Source organism: Sander lucioperca, chromosome 4 (genome assembly GCF_008315115.2).
Source record: "Sander lucioperca isolate FBNREF2018 chromosome 4, SLUC_FBN_1.2, whole genome shotgun sequence".
Taxonomy (NCBI): domain Eukaryota; kingdom Metazoa; phylum Chordata; class Actinopteri; order Perciformes; family Percidae; genus Sander; species Sander lucioperca.
This window is the reverse complement of record NC_050176.1, coordinates 24351800-24370990: the sequence shown is the minus strand read 5'-3', so window position 1 is coordinate 24370990 and position 19191 is coordinate 24351800. Positions and strand designations below refer to the sequence as shown.

Below are 19191 nucleotides of genomic sequence, written 5' to 3'. Positions count from 1 at the left end.
AAACTTTCCTGTGCTTGTGTGCCCATTCTACACATGAATCATACTTTTCCTATGAGAACTTAGAGTAAATTATGGGATCCCAGTGTTTTCTTTAACTAATGTACTTCTCCACCAATGTGAACCACACCTGCCGAACAAATCAATCTTGTGTAAATTATAGGAACCCATCTCTTTCATGTACACCTTCTACTACTCCTCTTCACATGTCCTTCATGCGTGTGAACCACCAATGTTCGCACACACATGCATGGACGCACACACAGAAACACCCACATCCACACACACACACACACACACACACACACACACACACACACATGTTGTAGATGTTAATGTTCTAATAAGGTTCTTTTTACAATAAATGTTCTATTAAAAATACTTTTCGTCATTTGTATTGGTATTTATGTTAAAATAAACGCAGTTAAAACTGTCCGGTCAAATTTGACCGCGAACAGTAAATTAAGGGGGGTAGCAATGAACAGTGTTTAAAGGTTAATTGAAATCTCTGAAATATTAATGCTTAATCAATTGCACATTTGAGCGGTGTCTGAAACACATCTGGACTCAACATTTGAGGATGCATCTTTGAATATACAGGGATTCTGCCTCGTAAGGAGGGATAGAAATGCATTTGGTGGAGGAGTTGCATTTTTTATTCAGGATCACATAATTAACGTTAGAAATGATTTAATGCAAACAGAGGTGGAGGCACTATGGCTGCAAATACAACTGCCACATTTGAAGCCCATGCTGATTGGCTGTTGTTATAGACCACCAAGAGCGAACAGTGAATATCTAGATAAAATATGTGAAATGCTAGAACATAAGTGTGATGGCAGTTATGAAATCTATTTTATGGGAGATCTGAATATATATTGGAATGCATTAGGTTGTTCAATGAAAAAAAGACTTCAGAATGTTACAGATTTGTGTGGTTTGTCACTAACAAACCAACTAGAATATTTACTACGCACAATTACTTCCATGTGTATTGATCATATTTTCACTAATGCAGTTGAGCTATGCTCAAAGGCATTATCTATGCTGACTGGCTGTAGTAATCATTTAATTGCAGTTGTTAGAAGAGCAAAAGTGCCGAAGCCTGGACCTAAAGTAATACAAAAGAGATCATAGAAATGGTTTGATCAGGAGAGATTTAGAAATTATGTAAAAGAGGTATGTTATTCAGATGAATTACTGAAAACAAATCCTGATGATGCACTGAAAAATGTTGATATTTTTATGCCTATAGTTGAAAAGCGTGCTCCAGTGAAGAAGTTTACGGTCAGAAGCATCAGTACACCATGGTTAGATAAGGAGTTAAATGAATATATGGTGGAATGCAATTTAGCAAAATTAACAGCAATAAGATCTGGTTATCAATCAGACTGGCAAATCTACCATAAACTAAGAATATTAAATGATAGTAAAATATTATGGAATACGCTGAACAGCTTAATGGGAAAGAGCACCAAACAAACTCCATCTTTTTTGGATATTCATGGTAATTTCCTCACCAAACCAGTGGAGATTGCAAACCACCTTAATAATTATTTCATATATAAAATACATGATTTTAGAAATAATATGAAAAAAATAAAGAATGAAATCTTATTTATTAATAGAGAAAATCATGAGACGCAAAAATTGTAACTTCAAATTTGCAAGAGTAAATATTAACAATGTAGAAAATATGTTGTAAAGGTAAACCGCCAGGTGTGGACGGCTTTGACGGTAAACTACTTAAATTGGTTGCAGACTTAATTGCCCCCGTTATCTGTCATATTATAAACCAAAGTCTAAGTGAATGTCTATGTCCTCAAGAATGGAAAATTGCTAAAATAATTCCACTGCCTAAAAATGTAAGATTACCTTTTCTCGGGGTCACATAGTTGTCCTATAAGTTTATTGCCTGTGTTGAGTAAAAGTATGGAGAATATAGTATGTGAGCAGATTATAGAATATTTTCTTTGAATGATTTAACCACTGATTGTCAACATACATATAGAAAGGGACACTCAACAGCTACCGCTCTAACTCATATGACTGATGACTGGTTGAGCGATATTGAGCAAAAGAAACTAGTAGGTGCTATTATGCTTGATTTTACAGCAGCATTTGATATCCTTGATCATAATTTACTATTGAAAAAAACTTGAATGTTATGGTTTCTCTCAGTCAGCAATGTTATGGATGAAGTTATTTGACAACAACTAGTCTTTTTTTAATGGTAGCTACTCGGATGTTGGAGCGGGGAGCTGTGGAGTTCCCCAGGGGAGTTGTCTTGGGCCACTGTTATACACTATTTTCACAAATGATTCATCACTTGTTTTAAACAAGGTCAGTATATCGATGTATGCAGATGATTCAACTATTTATGTGTCTTCACATACATTTCATGAGTTAAACACCACCCTATCACAAGAGCTGCAATCAGTGGTTGAATGGGTAAAGAGGAATAAGCTCGCTCTTAATGTTTCAAATATGAAAAGCATGATGTTCGGTTCACATTATACTTTTCATAATCAACCTGAGTTGAAGCTTTGTATAAATGATGTGTCTGTTGAACAGGTCCATGACACCAAACTGCTAGGAGTAATTTTAGATAGCAAATTATCATTAACAAAACATAAATAACATGGTTGTTAAGATGGGAAGTGGTGTTTCTGTTGTACAAAGATGTGCACCATATTTGTCACAAAGCTCAACCAAAGTAGTAGCTAAAGCTTTAATATTGTCTAATCTTGACTATGGTTCAGTAGTATGGTCTAATGCAACTCAAGAAAAAATAACTAAATTGCAAATGGTGCAAAATAGAGCCATGTGTATAGCGCTTAGGTGTGGATATAGAACAAATGTTACAATGCACAAATGTTTAGGTTGGTTACCTGTAAGAAATAGATTACTCTATTCATTATGTGTTTTTTTTTTTTAGGAATATTCTTGCAACAAAGAAACCATCTATTGTGTATAATAATTTACCTTTCAGTTCAGATATACATGAATATGCAACTAGACATGCCACAAGAGGTAACTTTACTTTACCAAAAGCAAAGACAATTAAAGCTGCAAGCAGCGGTGAACGGACCCTCGCACCCCTGCCAAATGCACGGCCATGTCGACCAGCGTCTCGCCAGTACGACAGTCGACATGGCCGTGGATTTGCGCAATAATCGAACAGTGTGCAGAATGCGGTGCGATGGATACTATGTATTGTGAATACTTCCTGTTTCATGGCTAAAAGCACAAAAAGGCTTATTTATTTAACCAATTGTTATTTTTTATTTTATTTATTTTTTCTTCTCCCTTTTCCTTCTCTTCCTTCCCCACCCAATCCCGATAACTCTTTAATTCAACTTAATTCTTTTGTGTTACTGTCTGTTCTTTATACCACTATGACCTGTTTTGTTTCCCTTGTCATTGTTTGATGGTATTTGTTGGCACATGTTTGTTCTGTCTTGTTCTATATCACCAATAAAATAATTTGAAAAAAAAGGGTGCCACACTGTTAGTAAATACGAACTAAACATGCATTATGTTGCTCTATATCAAGTGTGGACCAAACAATGTCAATTTCATGTAATTTGGATGTTTGTCAAATGAGGATAACTCATTATTGGCATGTACATGAAGAATATAATACAATATTCAAAAGTAGCAATTCAATGTCGGCGCTAAGGCCCTAATAATAAAACCCTAGCAATTTCAATACATCGTTGACTCGAGCAATATAAATAAAATGCATAATTAACATGAGTATGTATATACATATGTGTATGCATATGTATGTGTATACAAATGCACTTTTTTATATGCAAACTTATCTGTGCATACTAGTCAAATGTTTGTTTACCTTGTTCAACTTTGTTGTTTTTAGCCATGTGTATTGTTGTGTATGTACATTGAGAGCAACAAAAAGCCAGAGGCAAATTCTCTGTACGTGTTTACACTTACTTGGCCATTCAAACTGACTCTGATTCTAAAATAGGCAGTATTATCAGGCAGCTGCTATGTCTCTAGTCACTTTTTTGGAGACAGAGTTGAACTATTACTGCCTGAGACACAGTTGCAATGTAGTGTCCTAATGTAGGTCACTGACCATAATGTGACCTATCTCAATTTACACAGCAAGCGGGAAATTAAACATCAGCAATGAGAGCAACAATGTAGTAGACTGCCAAATTGTCACTGGACCTTTCTCTCTCTGTGTGTGTGTGTGTGTGTGTGTGTGTGTGTGTGTGTGTGTGTGTGTGTGTGTGAGTGAGTGAGATAAGAGATCAAAGGAATGGAAAGAAACGTGACAATAAATGACAGCAAAACACAATCAAGACACAGACGAGTTCTCATCTACCAAAATCCATTTGATTTGATTTAGATTGTTTTATTGATATGAGATTAACTTCGATAAATCATGAAGCATGTAATGAATTAGATTTTTTTTATTGCTTGACAGTCCTATTTTTAAACTGTTTTTAAATGGTTAAATCAAGAGGGTGATCTAGCGCCTACAATAAACTTTAATTACAGTACTGAGTAAGCAAAAATCAAATCAAGACCTGGCCATATCCACAGAAACCTGAAACAGGATATTTAATCACAATAAATATCTGCCTATCTGTGATACCAAATTTGGTATGCTTACCACATTTAACTTTTGGGGTGTCATCAAAAATGATTTAATATAAAAGCTAATTGTGGATACAGTGTGTGATAGAGAAGACCTGGGAGTTCATGCGTGTGGCTGCGGCTATGTTCTCGTAAGCTTGAGATCATATAAAACATTTGAGTGCATTTTGTTTTGACACCTACTCTAAAAACAAGAACCGGACCTTTTGAGAAGGATTGGTGATTACTGTTGACAGAGAGGTCAGGTAAGGACAACTTTTAATTATGAACTGTCTTTTTTTATAAGCATTTAATACATGTGCAAAATGTCTCATTTATTGAATGTCTGCTGTAATTCATCCACAAATTTTGACAAAACCAAACAATAGGTTAGTATTTATTCGCAGTAATAACCTAGTCTGAGAAGGATTGAGTCACTTTGTGAGTCAAAGCCCACCTGTAACGAAACAAAGACATGGTTTTAGTGTGGATACGTTTCCTATACATCAAAATGTTAAGTGCTGCTTAAAATAGATAGATAGATAGATAGATAGATAGATATTTAATGTCATTGCATATTTTTACACAACTAAACTTGGTTGGAGCAATCAGGTTTGCAGCTTAGAAATACAAGATAAAATATAAAATATGCACACTTACACACCTCCCTCATGCCCATTACCTCATACACATCATTACCCATACTATAAATACTCATTCAATACTCATTACCCATGATATAAATGAGCAGTGAACACAAAAGTTTAATTACATGGACTTAAAAACTCTAAGATGGCACTTACTTTGTAATTATCTAACAGAAATCAGCCGCCACAATGAGTACGGACGCGGAGATGGCCATTTATGGCAAAGCTGCCATTTACCTTCGTAAGCCAGAAAGGGAGAGAATTGAGGCTCAAAGTTCACCATTTGATGCCAAGACTGCCTGCTACGTGGCCGACGTCAAAGAGCTGTACTTGAAGGGAAAAATCATCAAGAAAGATGGTGACAAAGTCACGGTCGAAACCCTGGAAACTAGGGAGGTTAGTATCATAAAGTCAGAGTCAACTGGGAGAATCAATATGATCAGTTCTCATTGTGACAAATGTCCTATTCCAGGAGAGGGTAGTGAAAGAAGCTGACGTCTATCCAATGAACCCTCCCAAGTATGACAAGATTGAGGACATGGCCATGATGACCCATCTCAATGAAGCCTCTGTGCTGTATAACCTCAAAGAGCGTTATGCAGCATGGATGATCTATGTAAGACAATCTGCCTAATTAAAAAAGAGAACTATTGCAAATTGCTATACTTGTAGAAAACATAGTTGTTGAATCTCTGATCACTTTCAGACCTACTCTGGGTTGTTCTGTGCCACTGTGAACCCCTACAAGTGGCTCCCAGTGTACGATGCTGAATGTGTAAGTGCCTATAGAGGCAAGAAGCGTATGGAGGCTCCACCCCACATCTTCTCTGTCTCTGACAACGCTTTTCAGTTCATGCAAACTGGTAAGTCATTACCAGAACAATTTATCAGTATATGACGTTTCTGTTGCAGTAAATCATAGTTAATTATTTTGTTTTTGCTTCAACAGATAGGGAGAACCAGTCTATCTTGATCACGTGAGTTTGTTACATTTACATTTGTAGACTTTGTTTAGCAAAGTTAAATATCTTGATCAAATCGTATACATCTGTGTCTATACCTAGTGGAGAATCTGGTGCTGGAAAGACTGTTAACACCAAGCGTGTCATCCAGTACTTTGCAACAATCGCAGTTGGTGGACCGAAGAAGGATGACTCAAAGGTATGTTGCTGTATGATTAAAATTCAGGGTTCTTTCTCTATTGAATATTTTTTTCAGGGGAAAAAATGAAGTCATTTCTTGACAGTAATTCTAAACCTGGATTATAGGGGTCACTGGAGGATCAGATTATTGCAGCCAATCCCTTGCTGGAGGCCTATGGTAACGCCAAAACTATTAGGAATGACAACTCTTCCCGTTTTGTAAGTCTGGAACAATGTCTACACATGAGAGAGGTCTTGTTACAGATTGCCAATGTGGAGGGACAATAACAATCCTTTGATCCAAACAGGGTAAATTCATCAGAATCCATTTCGGCGCAACTGGCAAACTGGCAAGTGCTGATATTGAGACATGTAAGTAATAATACTCAGTACATACAAATGACTGGAATTGAGAATTGGCCAGGCTGTGATTTATGAACAATATTTTTAGATCTGCTGGAGAAGTCAAGAGTGACATACCAGCTTTCTGATGAAAGAGGCTATCACATCTTCTTCCAGATGATGACCGGCCACATACCTGAGCTGATTGGTAAGCAGATTGGTGTTGCACATTGTTTAACCTCTTTTCATATGGAACAAATGTTCTGACATTTTCACTCTTACTTTGATCTCCAGATTTAGCGCTCATCACAACCAACCCCTATGACTTCCCCATGTGTAGCATGGGTCAGATCACTGTGGCCAGCATTGATGACAAAGCTGAGCTGGAAGCCACTGATGTGAGTGATCTTCACTTCAAAACATTGAAAAACATTTTTTTGCATTAAATGCAATTGCATTTTCCTAAAGTGAATATGTTTTGTGTCGACCTCTTTTGAACTCAGAACGCTATTGATATCCTGGGCTTCTCTCATGAAGAGAAAATGTCCATCTACAAGTTGACTGGTGCTGTGCTCCACCATGGTAACATGAAGTTCAAGCAGAAGCAGCGTGAGGAGCAGGCTGAGCCTGATGGCACAGAGGGTGAGTGTTTAATGTCAGCTCAAAGTGAATAGCTTGGGAACAACAGTAATGAGGTTCTTAATCACACTTGTGTCGGTTTACATCATGATGGAAATCTCTGAACTATTTTCAGAGGCTGACAAGGTTGCTTACTTGCTGGGTCTGAACTCCGCTGACATGCTCAAGGCTATATGCTTTCCCAGAGTGAAGGTCGGAAATGAGTATGTCACCAAGGGACAGACGGTACCTCAGGTAAATATGAATTACCAATATCCTACAATTTAAAAAAACAGATTAGTGATGTTAGTTGTACTAAATTAATGTAGCAAAGGGTTTTTTGGAAATTACAATACAAAGGCAGTGTTCAATATATTGCTACTTTAAGAGTTTTACACAATGAATGCTAAATACATAATGTAGAATAAGTCTAGGACTGTCTTAGATGTAATTTTTTATTATTAGATCTTTTGTATTATTTACCTCACTAGTGAGGTGCCCGTTCAGGCGGATTGCTAGGCCTGTGGTATTGGTGCTTGTAGCTTTCTCGAGAATCCCTCATACAATCAACTTAATGCTCACACTGCGCTTCCTTGGGTCCTGAGCAATACACCTGCCATGACATAGTTGCGTCACATACCCAATCCACGGCTCCTCATGGTCAGAAACACTTTTGAAATACACTGGTTCAGGGGGTAAATATCAAGAGCAACCTTTACCATTGAGTGTGGGCCTAAGGTAAAAGGGCCACAAACAGCTATAGATTTATTATGATGTTCAGATATGAAAAATATAGGATATGTTACAATCCTAAATCATTGTACCAATAAATAACTTACAAAGCACTTAAAAATGGACAACTCAACTGCAGTTCTGATTTACTGTGTCCTACTTCAGAGGAAAATGTACTGCTACATTTCCCTGACAGAGAAATGTTACTGGTTACATTGCAGATTAAGATTTTTCCTCACAAAATTATTCATCATTACACCATGCAGCATTATTTTGTAAGTATGTAAGTACATTCTGCTGATAATTCCTGTCTTTTACTCTTAACTTCAAGTAGACATCAGAATGCAGGACGTTTTGACTAGGCCTAGTTCTAACACTGCCAATACATTGCCAGTTAGAGGAAGGCTGAGAAGTAAAGGATGCTGTTTTTGTTAGTCAGAGTGATTAATCGTTGCGTTCACGCTGCTTTCCTTGGTAAAATCATTCCACTATGTCAAGTAATCCCATCCACTCTGTGCAAATGTCAGTGACAGGGTATCGGCCATTGTTATTATACATCCATGGTACAGGTAGATGCGGAACCAGACCTTGGGTTAGTTTGTCTGCGGAGGCAGCTGCCAGGAGGAAGAAAGGCTTTGTCGAACACCATATGGTGCCTGGCTTTTGTTTAATATCTATTGTCGGCAAAAACATCTTGTTAAGCGTACATGTGTAACATCTTTTGCATATTCGAGTCACCTCATTCAACCGGAAAACCGGACGGACTGACAAATTCCTGCCTTTTTTAAAGAGATTAGTAGAAATACCAGAAATCAATACTAATGATTTTTACAAAAAGGTCAAATCACATCCTTGTTTTTATTCAGGTGATGAACTCAGTGACAGCCCTGGCCAAGGCTATCTATGAGAGGATGTTCTTGTGGATGGTCGTTCGTATTAACGAGATGTTGGACACTAAACAAGCAAGACAGTTCTACATCGGTGTCCTCGACATTGCTGGTTTTGAAATCTTTGACGTAAGCTTCCTTTCCAACAATTCAGAAGCTGATACTTTTCATGACAGAATCATTCTTATTGCCCTGCGAGAGATTATACTGGTTAATTGTCCCCTCACAGTTCAACACCTTGGAACAGCTGTGCATCAACTTCACCAATGAGAAACTGCAACAGTTTTTCAACCACACCATGTTTGTCCTGGAGCAAGAGGAGTACAAGAAGGAGGGTATTGTCTGGGAGTTCATTGACTTTGGCATGGACTTGGCTGCCTGCATTGAGCTCATTGAAAAGGTAATAATTTGATGATTATATATAATCTTTCTTAATTTGAATACATTTATCACTTAAAGAGGCGCTATGCAGTTTTGGCCATTTCTTCGCTGTTTTCTCGCTTTTTGCTCGCAGGTTTCTCTATAGAGCTCCCCTACAGCTTCGGAATAGATATTTGGCAGCTCCTATGTTTACTCGTGTCGGACTCCTCGCTTGGTCAGTCTGCCGTTTCCTCTTTCTCTGTTCCTCCGACAATGCTTTCCTAGCTTTCTGCTTCTTTTTTGCTGGCTCAGCCATGACAATAGTGTGAAAAACTCCATCGCTACCTTGTTAGCTGGTTCCTGAATGGCCGTATGTGTGCAGTGCCGTGAAGCAATTTGTTACATCGAGAGACCTGATATCACGCGATACTTCCTGATGTTGAGGCTGGCGTCTCGCCGGCCGAAAGTTGCAAGGGTGGTTTTTCCGCTCACTGGCGCTAGGGGTAAGCGAGATGACCACCATTCAACTCGAAATAAGTCATATAACCATTCCAATGACTCCGAAGCTGTTCAGTTAAGGTAAATTAAGCTAAAATAGCTGCATAGTTCCCCTTTAATGACATACTTCTTCCCACTTTTTTCAAGCCCATGGGCATCTTCTCCATCCTTGAAGAGGAGTGCATGTTCCCCAAGGCCTCAGACACATCCTTCAAGAACAAGCTGTATGACCAGCATCTTGGAAAAACCAAAGCATTTGAGAAGCCTAAGCCCCCCAAGAAAGGCAAGATTGAGGCCCACTTCTCCCTGGTGCACTACGCTGGTACCGTGGACTACAATATCGCTGGCTGGCTGGAGAAGAACAAGGATCCACTGAATGACTCCGTCTGTCAGCTGTACCAGAAATCCCCAGTGAAACTGCTGGCTCTCTGCTTCCCTCTTGTCGTTGAGGGTATGATAATAACTACAGTAAACTAAAACATGTTTTTAGGCTATACTGTATATGTTTAAGTAACTGTAGCAAGTGTTAATGTACATTTTATTTGTCATCCTAACGAAACATGTCTAATTAAAAATATCAACAGATGCTACCAAGAAGGGAGGCAAGAAGAAGGGTGGTTCTATGCAGACTGTGTCTTCACAGTTTAGGGTAATGTTGCAAACTTATCTTATATATGTATGTATATATAGCTCAGTTTATGTTCAAACTCACAATTGATTACATGTCATAAGACTCACCATTTTGGATCTACAGGAGAACTTGGGGAAGCTGATGACTAACTTGAGGAGCACCCATCCTCACTTTGTGCGCTGCCTGATTCCCAATGAGTCAAAGACTCCAGGTACATAGAGACCATAATTTCAAGAGATTATTTGAGGAGTGGTTTTGTTTTGTTAATATGGTTTCCTCAATGTTGTGCTGCTTTAACTAACTAAGACTATTTATTCAAAGAAGTAATTAAGAAATGTATTTTTTACAGGTCTGATGGAGAACTTCCTGGTCATCCACCAGCTCAGGTGTAACGGTGTGCTGGAGGGTATCAGAATCTGCAGAAAAGGTTTCCCCAGCCGAATCCTCTATGCTGACTTCAAGCAGAGGTATTAATGGATATTTTAATAGCATTTTGATAAAGATTATTAAAAGAAAATGCTCAAACTGACCATTGACTCTCATAAAAAGGTACAAGGTGCTGAATGCCAGTGTCATCCCTGATGGCCAGTTCATTGATAACAAGAAGGCTTCAGAGAAGCTGCTTGGGTCAATTGATATTCCACATGACGAGTACAAATTCGGACACACAAAGGTAAACACCTTGCTCTCTTATTTTACTGTAGATTAATGACCAAAGAGGTTAGGTTGATCAGTCCAGTGTGTTTGATGGTTTTTCTGTTAATTATATAAAGCAAAATATCTCTAAACTACTTACGTGATTGTAGAGTTTGGTGCCAAGGAATAAGTGGTTTATTGTTAGGATAGAGGCAGAGCAGCCTGCATGTGGTCATTATCAAAACACCTTCACCTTAGAAGCCCTGGACCATGTGGGGTAGGTGAAAATGTTTTTTGTTTTTGTTTTACAGGGTGTGAAGTATTCACTATCTGAGTTCATCCTACATTCATTTTTATTTTGTGTTTGATCAGGTGTTCTTCAAGGCTGGTCTGCTGGGTGTCCTTGAGGAGATGAGAGATGAGAAACTGTCAACTCTGGTCACCATGACTCAGGCTTTGGCCCGTGGTTATGTCATGAGAAAGGAGTTTGTGAAGATGACGGAGAGGAGGCATGTTGAAAACAGCTCATTCTGAATCATGGTATTACAAATCACTAACAATATTGTTTACAACAGCTACTTCTTGTCTGCAGGGAAGCCATATATTCCATCCAGTACAATATCCGCTCATTCATGAATGTCAAACACTGGCCATGGATGAAGGTGTACTACAAGATCAAACCTATGCTGAAGAGTGCTGAAACTGAGAAGGAGCTGGCAAATATGAAGGAGAACTATGAAAAGATGAAAACTGACTTGGCTGCTGCCCTGGCCAAGAAGAAGGATCTGGAGGAGAAGATGGTGTCCCTTCTGCAGGAGAAGAATGATCTGCAGCTGCAAGTATCATCTGTAAGTACACAGCAACATAAAATTGTGCTTTTCATGTTTTTCAAAGTTGATGTGCTAACATCTATCTTTATAAAATTAACTAGGAATCAGAAAATCTGAATGATGCTGAAGAGAGATGTGAGGTACTTATCAAGAGTAAGATTCAGATGGAGGCCAAACTCAAAGAGACAACTGAGAGACTGGAGGATGAAGAGGAAATCAATGCTGAGCTCACAGCAAAGAAGAGAAAGCTGGAGGATGAATGCTCTGAGCTCAAGAAGGATATTGATGACCTGGAGCTTACCTTGGCCAAAGTGGAAAAAGAGAAACATGCCACAGAGAACAAGGTTTGTGTATAATAGTTTTCCCACTAAATACATTCTGGAGGGGAGACCCGCCGCAGCAGAATAATTGGTGCCGCAGCTTCAGAATTTTAAGTCCCAATTTCCAGACTCTGCAGAGCTGAGGTTGAGGGTGAGCGACAAAGTTTTCCAGGTTATGTTAAAAATGTGATGTGATACGTGCACTGCTAAATGCGTTATTTATCTGGAATTGTTCATTAGCTGTGGTTGATATATGTCAAGCTGAATGGACTCACAGTAGTAAACAAATGTTATTCTCACCCAAAGACTGAAACAGAACTCATTCTTAGAGAGAAAGGACACTACATAATGTAATGTAATGGAAAGGCATTTGACCCTTTGCTATTTTTCATTGCTGTTACAGGCTGGTATCATAGATACTAGTGCACCCCCACTAATTTTCAACCCTAACGTTAACCCGTCCCCCACCTGCCCATTAAAAAAGAATCCAGAGGAAAAACTGTAATAATCTGTCCAGCATATCAAGTAAGATTATAATGATGACAGTTTAAAGACAAGATTTTTCTTGCACATTTAGGTGAAGAACCTGACTGAGGAGATGGCCTCTCAGGATGAGAGCATTGCTAAGCTGACCAAGGAAAAGAAAGCCCTTCAGGAGGCTCATCAGCAGACTCTTGATGACCTGCAGGCAGAGGAAGACAAAGTCAACACTCTGACCAAGGCCAAGACCAAGCTTGAGCAGCAAGTGGATGATGTAAGTTTACAAAGTCTCTTGGATTGGCAAAGCAGGATTCTTGAATTTGATGATTAGAAATGAATCGTATTTTTCAGCTTGAGGGTTCTCTGGAGCAAGAGAAGAAGCTCCGTATGGACCTTGAGAGATCCAAGAGAAAGCTTGAGGGTGATCTGAAACTGGCCCAGGAATCCATCATGGATCTTGAGAATGAGAAGCAGCAGTCTGACGAGAAAATTAAAAAGTAACAGTTTTTGAATTTGTACAAAAGAATCATTCTTATAAAATGTGTGGTCAACTGCATGAACTCTATGTTCTTCATCTAAACTTCTCACAGGAAGGACTTTGAAATCAGTCAGCTCCTTAGCAAAGTTGAAGATGAGCAGTCACTTGGTGCTCAGCTTCAAAAGAAGATCAAGGAGCTCCAGGTGACATATGGTTTTAAAGAAAACATTTCTGATATTTCCAATTTTGTGTATTAAAAGTGAAAGTTTACTGAAAGACCTTATATCTACATTGAACAGGCTCGTATTGAGGAACTGGAGGAGGAGATTGAGGCTGAGCGTGCTGCTCGTGCCAAGGTTGAGAAGCAGAGAGCTGACCTCTCCAGGGAACTTGAGGAGATCAGTGAGAGGCTGGAGGAGGCCGGTGGTGCCACTGCTACTCAGATTGAGATGAGCAAGAAGCGTGAAGCCGAGTTCCAGAAGCTCCGTCGTGATCTTGAGGAGTCCACTCTGCAGCATGAAGCCACTGCTGCTGCTCTTCGCAAGAAGCAGGCTGACAGCGTTGCTGAGCTGGGAGAGCAGATCGACAACCTCCAGCGTGTGAAGCAGAAGCTTGAGAAGGAAAAGAGTGAATACAAGATGGAGATTGATGACCTCTCCAGCAACATGGAGAATGTTGCTAAAGCAAAGGTACACAATGCATTACATGCTAATTTATTACCCAAATTAGTATATGTATATGTATAATGTACTTAATATTATAGACAAAATCTGATCACTGATCTCATCTATATTTACTCATTAGGGAAATCTTGAAAAGATGTGCCGTACTCTAGAGGACCAACTCAGCGAACTGAAGACCAAGAACGATGAAAATGTCCGTCAAATCAATGACACAAGTGCACAGAGAGCACGCCTCCTGACAGAAAATGGTATCTACAGTACAAGCTGTCAGTTAATGATCTGTTGTGTATGTTATTGAGAAACGTGACACAAACTAATGTATCGTGGCATCTTTCACACAAGGTGAGTTCAGCCGTCAAGTTGAAGAGAAAGAAGCTCTTGTCTCCCAGCTGACCAGAGGCAAACAGGCATTCACACAACAGATTGAGGAGCTGAAAAGACATGTTGAAGAGGAGGTTAAGGTAAGAAACATTTAAAAGGTACAATATGTAACGTTTCTGCATTAAAATGTCTAAAAATGACCATACCTATGTTATATTTTTTTTGAGTTGTGTAGTTACACCATCCCAAATGTTTCCATCAAATGGCAAACCCAGAGAAATCCGTTATTTTATTTTCAGACACATCACATTTCATTTAGTCGCCCGTCAGTGGCGTCATATAACCTTTCACCATCTAGTTACTTGTAACTTCCGTCAAAACACGGACACCCAGATGCTACGTTCGAGAGTAATTATAAATCTACAATGTCACAGAAAAAAATACTGGTAACACTGCTTTTTCTGCCAAAAGGCATCATTTCGTGATTAATTACATGCCACTTTGCAACACAGTAATAAAGCAGAAACCTTATTTATTGATACATATCAATATTAATCCATCTTAATGTTATGTTAATTGTTATGTTGTTATGTGCTGGTTGACAAGTTGCTAACATTAATGCTAGCTAATGCTTGGTGGATAACATTATAGGGTTACAATATCGTTCAACACGCTCTTAAAGTTGTTAGTAGTATGATTGTTTTGACCATGGATAAAAGCAGCATTGCGCTAACCCACGAATAAGTTCACTAGTAACGTTAATGTTAGCTGTATAGATAGACGATTAATATAATGCTAATTTAGCCAGCTAGCACACTCCGGTCTGCCTGCCTCACTCCCCCGGCACAAAGAGACTTCAATCGGGATGATAGCTGACAACACAGCCGGGACATGTAGCAATAGCTTGTTACCGTTGTTTCCACCCCAGCCGGTGCCGTGTGCTTACGACGCTAACGGCAGTTTAATGAATCCTCACCCACACCCGTCTCTCAGCCTCCTTGAGTAGCTAGCTAGCATTACAACAAACCCTGTCCGCCCAGTAAAATCCAAAAGGTGACATTGGCATGTGAAAAATACTGTGATAGTCTGGTTTTAGCTAAAACCTACTAACGTTAGCCGCTAACTGGTCAGCAAGCTACCAATACAGATTGAATCAAGAAAAACGTAATTATGTTGGGGAAACTGCAGCTATTTTATTAGCATGACATGAATAAACATTACTAAACGTAACATGAATAAACTTGAATGGGTAAACTCGTCGTGAACAGATGCATTCTAATCGACGATAGTGTTCAGCAATAAAAACTCCCATAATTCCACGCAACTTCCCAACGTCATCAAACGTCTGTGTTTACAATCCATTGTTTTGGTTGAGAGACCCCTAGCGGCAGAAAGTTACATATTGTACGTTTAAGTGAGTGTGTATTGGTATTATTGGTTTGGGATTCAGGAATTTTGTAAATTCAATCATGTCTTACACCAGGCCAAAAATGCTCTTGCCCATGGACTACAATCAGCCCGCCATGACTGTGATCTGCTGAGAGAGCAGTTTGAGGAGGAGCAAGAGGCCAAGGCTGAGCTGCAGCGTGGGATGTCCAAGGCCAACAGTGAGGTGGCTCAGTGGAGAGCTAAGTATGAAACGGATGCTATCCAGCGCACTGAGGAGCTTGAGGAAGCCAAGTGAGCAACATTCAACCAGTTCAATGGCCAGTGTATCATTTTAGCACAACTCAGCTTTGGAGCAAACATTTTACAGCTCTGCCTTCATATGTTCATCTAGATCTTTAAAAATGAGCTATTAATAACAACACTAGGCTGATTATGAATTGCCCATCCCCCTTTCCAAAACCTGTTATTTTGAAATACTCGCTACTCTAAGAATATTAAGGCTTCAAACAAACAACAATGCAACACTCAAAACACAAGAACTCACGCTGCAGATTATTGTTACTAAGGCTTTAGTTCACTTCATAGTTTTTAGTGGGAAACTAATCTTAACTTCTTTAAACAGGAAAAAGCTGGCTCAGCGTCTTCAGGAGGCTGAGGAGCAGATTGAGGCAGTGAATTCCAAGTGTGCTTCTCTTGAGAAAACCAAACAGAGGCTCCAGAGTGAGGTGGAGGACCTCATGATTGATGTGGAGAGGGCCAATGGGCTGGCTGCCAACCTGGACAAGAAGCAGAGGAACTTTGACAAGGTAGCATTGTCGTAACTTTGTGTTGCCAAGCCACACAGAAACAATGAAAGACATATTTATTTTTCCTCATATTGCTACATAACCAATCATGTTATTCAGGTGTTGGCAGAGTGGAAACAGAAGTACGAGGAGGGTCAGGCAGAGCTCGAGGGAGCACAGAAGGAGACTCGTTCTCTCAGCACTGAGCTGTTCAAGATGAAGAACTCTTATGAGGAATCTCTGGATCAGCTGGAGACTTTGAAGCGTGAAAACAAGAACCTTCAACGTGAGTTCTACATTATGTAACAGTTACATTGTATTCAACACATGTATTTCTTACATTGTATTCAACATATGTTGGAATAAAGTGTTTATATTTTACATTGTAAGGCTTAACAATATAAAACACATGTATCTCTATGCAGAGGAGATCTCAGATCTGACTGAACAGATTGGTGAGACTGGCAAGAGCATCCATGAGCTGGAGAAGTCCAAGAAGCAAGTGGAGGCTGAAAAATCTGAGATCCAGACGGCTCTTGAAGAGGCTGAGGTACATTTTCTTCTGGGGACATCTACTGAAAAAAAATCTAAATCATGGACAAATATACTTTAAAAAGGTGTGAAGGCAGAGATTAATATTTAATTCTTTGATATCATCAGGGAACTCTGGAACACGAAGAGTCTAAGATCCTGCGTGTCCAGCTGGAGCTCAACCAGATTAAGGGTGAGGTGGACAGGAAGCTGGCAGAGAAAGATGAGGAGATGGAGCAGATCAAGAGGAACAGCCAGAGGGTGATTGACTCCATGCAGAGCACTCTGGATTCTGAGGTCAGGAGCAGAAACGATGCCCTGAGAATCAAGAAGAAGATGGAGGGAGACCTGAATGAGATGGAGATTCAGCTGAGCCACGCCAATCGCCAGGCTGCTGAGTCCCAGAAGCAGCTGAGGAATGTGCAGGCGCAACTGAAGGTATTGTTAGACACAGAATTGTTGCACAGACTATGATCAGTGCAGGTACATTTTGGCATTCATGTGAATATTGTCCTGATATTTTTTCTCTAGGATGCACAACTGCACCTTGATGATGCTGTCAGAGCACAGGAGGAATTCAAGGAACAAGCTGCTATGGTGGATCGCAGAAACGGTCTGATGGTAGCTGAAATCGAGGAACTTAGAACTGCTCTGGAACAGACGGAGAGAAGTCGCAAAATCGCTGAGCAGGAGCTGGTGGATGCCAGTGAGCGTGTTGGACTTCTGCATTCTCAGGTGAACAAGCCCAATCATTTAATAATAATTCAAAAATCTAATGACATTTTAAGTAACGTGAAAATCTGTGATGTGAGGACTAACGTGCCTACATCTTTTTTTGCCTTTTAGAACACAAGCCTTCTGAACTCCAAGAAGAAGCTTGAGTCTGACCTGGTCCAGGTCCAGAGTGAAGTGGATGACACTGTTCAGGAAGCAAGGAATGCAGAGGAGAAGGCCAAGAAGGCCATCACTGATGTGGGTTTACATTTTAATTGTTCTTACTTTCACTCCAATGTGTATTTTCAAGATTATTCTAAACATTTTATGCTGTCTCTTCTAGGCTGCTATGATGGCTGAGGAGCTGAAGAAGGAGCAGGATACCAGCTCCCACCTGGAGAGGATGAAGAAGAACCTGGAGGTCACTGTTAAGGACCTGCAGCACCGCCTGGATGAGGCTGAGAACCTGGCCATGAAGGGTGGCAAGAAGCAGCTCCAGAAACTTGAGTCCAGGGTAAGAAAGAAAGAAAGAATTTGCAGAGCTGAACTTTAAATTAAAAAAAGATGTATTCTTATTGCCTTATTGTTCATTGAAGGTGCGTGAACTGGAGGCAGAGGTTGAGGCTGAGCAGAGACGCGGAGGAGATGCCATTAAGGGTGTCCGCAAATATGAGAGGAGGGTGAAGGAGCTCACCTATCAGGTACAGTCACTTTGATAGTTGTCATACAAATCAACTTAACATATTTAGTACAAAAACATTTATTTACTTTAAATAAACTTTAACAGACAGAGGAGGACAAGAAAAACGTTGCCAGGCTGCAGGATCTAGTTGACAAGTTGCAGCTCAAAGTCAAGGCCTACAAGAGGCAGGCTGAGGAGGCGGTAAGGGCAATATATAGATTTACACATCACTGAAAGCTTGATACTGTGGCTTGATACTTTATTTCAATTGAAGATTACCTTTGGTGTTGTCAATCTCTGTTTTTTCAGGAGGAGCAGGCCAACACTCATCTGTCCAAGTGCAGGAAGGTCCAGCATGAGCTAGAGGAGGCTGAGGAGCGCGCTGACATCGCAGAGTCCCAGGTCAACAAGTTGAGAGCGAAGAGCCGTGACTCTGGCAAGGTAAACATACCAATAAAGACGTAAATTTAAATTTTAAATTTAATTTATACTGACAGAATTTTATACTTTCAGTCAGATTTGTTTGAAATAAAGTTGATTAAACGCTTTTTATTTGTGTTTTTAGGGTAAAGAGGCAGCTGAATAAAGAAAACTGCCTGATCAGCTATTTCTAATCATATAATATGATGTGAGATGTGCTGTAAAAATAAATGGTTTCCTTGTCACAGTTAAATTGCTGTCTGCCTGCTTCTTTTCCTTTACATTGTTACCCCCAAAATGATAAGTGTTAGACTGGGAAAGTGGCTTTCCAGTAAAAACAACTGCATTAAGTAGTAATATATGAGCCAGCTGACCAAGCTTTATCAACAAAAGTCCACAAATTTGATTTAAATGGTTGACTACGTGGCCTTAATAACTGGTACTAATAAGATTTCCTCAA

At 39.6% G+C, this 19191-nt stretch overlaps 2 protein-coding genes across 2 annotated transcripts in view; both read left to right on the top strand.

The window, feature by feature from the left end:
• LOC116048446 (VPS10 domain-containing receptor SorCS3-like) overlaps positions 1 to 19191 on the top strand; it is a 1378075-nt gene that overhangs the window by 320555 nt on the left and 1038329 nt on the right. The gene's annotated exons all lie outside the window — the stretch shown is intronic.
• On the top strand, positions 4723 to 18984 carry LOC116058481 (myosin heavy chain, fast skeletal muscle-like). The gene is made up of 40 exons (XM_031311313.2): positions 4723 to 4871; positions 5427 to 5648; positions 5725 to 5868; positions 5959 to 6115; positions 6202 to 6229; positions 6317 to 6413; positions 6521 to 6613; positions 6703 to 6766; positions 6846 to 6944; positions 7031 to 7134; positions 7240 to 7378; positions 7491 to 7609; positions 8953 to 9102; positions 9203 to 9373; positions 9979 to 10282; positions 10416 to 10480; positions 10586 to 10673; positions 10812 to 10929; positions 11012 to 11135; positions 11471 to 11607; positions 11691 to 11946; positions 12030 to 12272; positions 12826 to 13002; positions 13080 to 13225; positions 13319 to 13409; positions 13506 to 13895; positions 14011 to 14137; positions 14232 to 14350; positions 15694 to 15890; positions 16222 to 16405; positions 16505 to 16670; positions 16810 to 16934; positions 17045 to 17353; positions 17447 to 17650; positions 17762 to 17887; positions 17973 to 18143; positions 18226 to 18330; positions 18417 to 18512; positions 18621 to 18752; positions 18877 to 18984. Exons 2-40 carry the CDS (start codon positions 5442 to 5444, stop codon positions 18895 to 18897), a joined length of 5793 nt encoding a protein of 1930 aa, XP_031167173.2. The 5' UTR covers positions 4723 to 4871; positions 5427 to 5441; the 3' UTR covers positions 18898 to 18984.

What these genes read in the sequence shown, in the direction of transcription:
- LOC116058481 (XM_031311313.2), top strand. Translation starts at nt 5,442, where the DNA reads ATGAGTACGGACGCGGAGATGGCCATTTATGGCAAAGCTGCCATTTAC. An exon ending in CTTCCCTCTTGTCGTTGAGG is followed by an intron (nt 10,283 to 10,415) that starts GTATGATAATAA and finishes AAATATCAACAG; the next exon opens with ATGCTACCAAGAAGGGAGGC. An exon ending in ATGTTGAAGAGGAGGTTAAG is followed by an intron (nt 14,351 to 15,693) that starts GTAAGAAACATT and finishes GTCTTACACCAG; the next exon opens with GCCAAAAATGCTCTTGCCCA.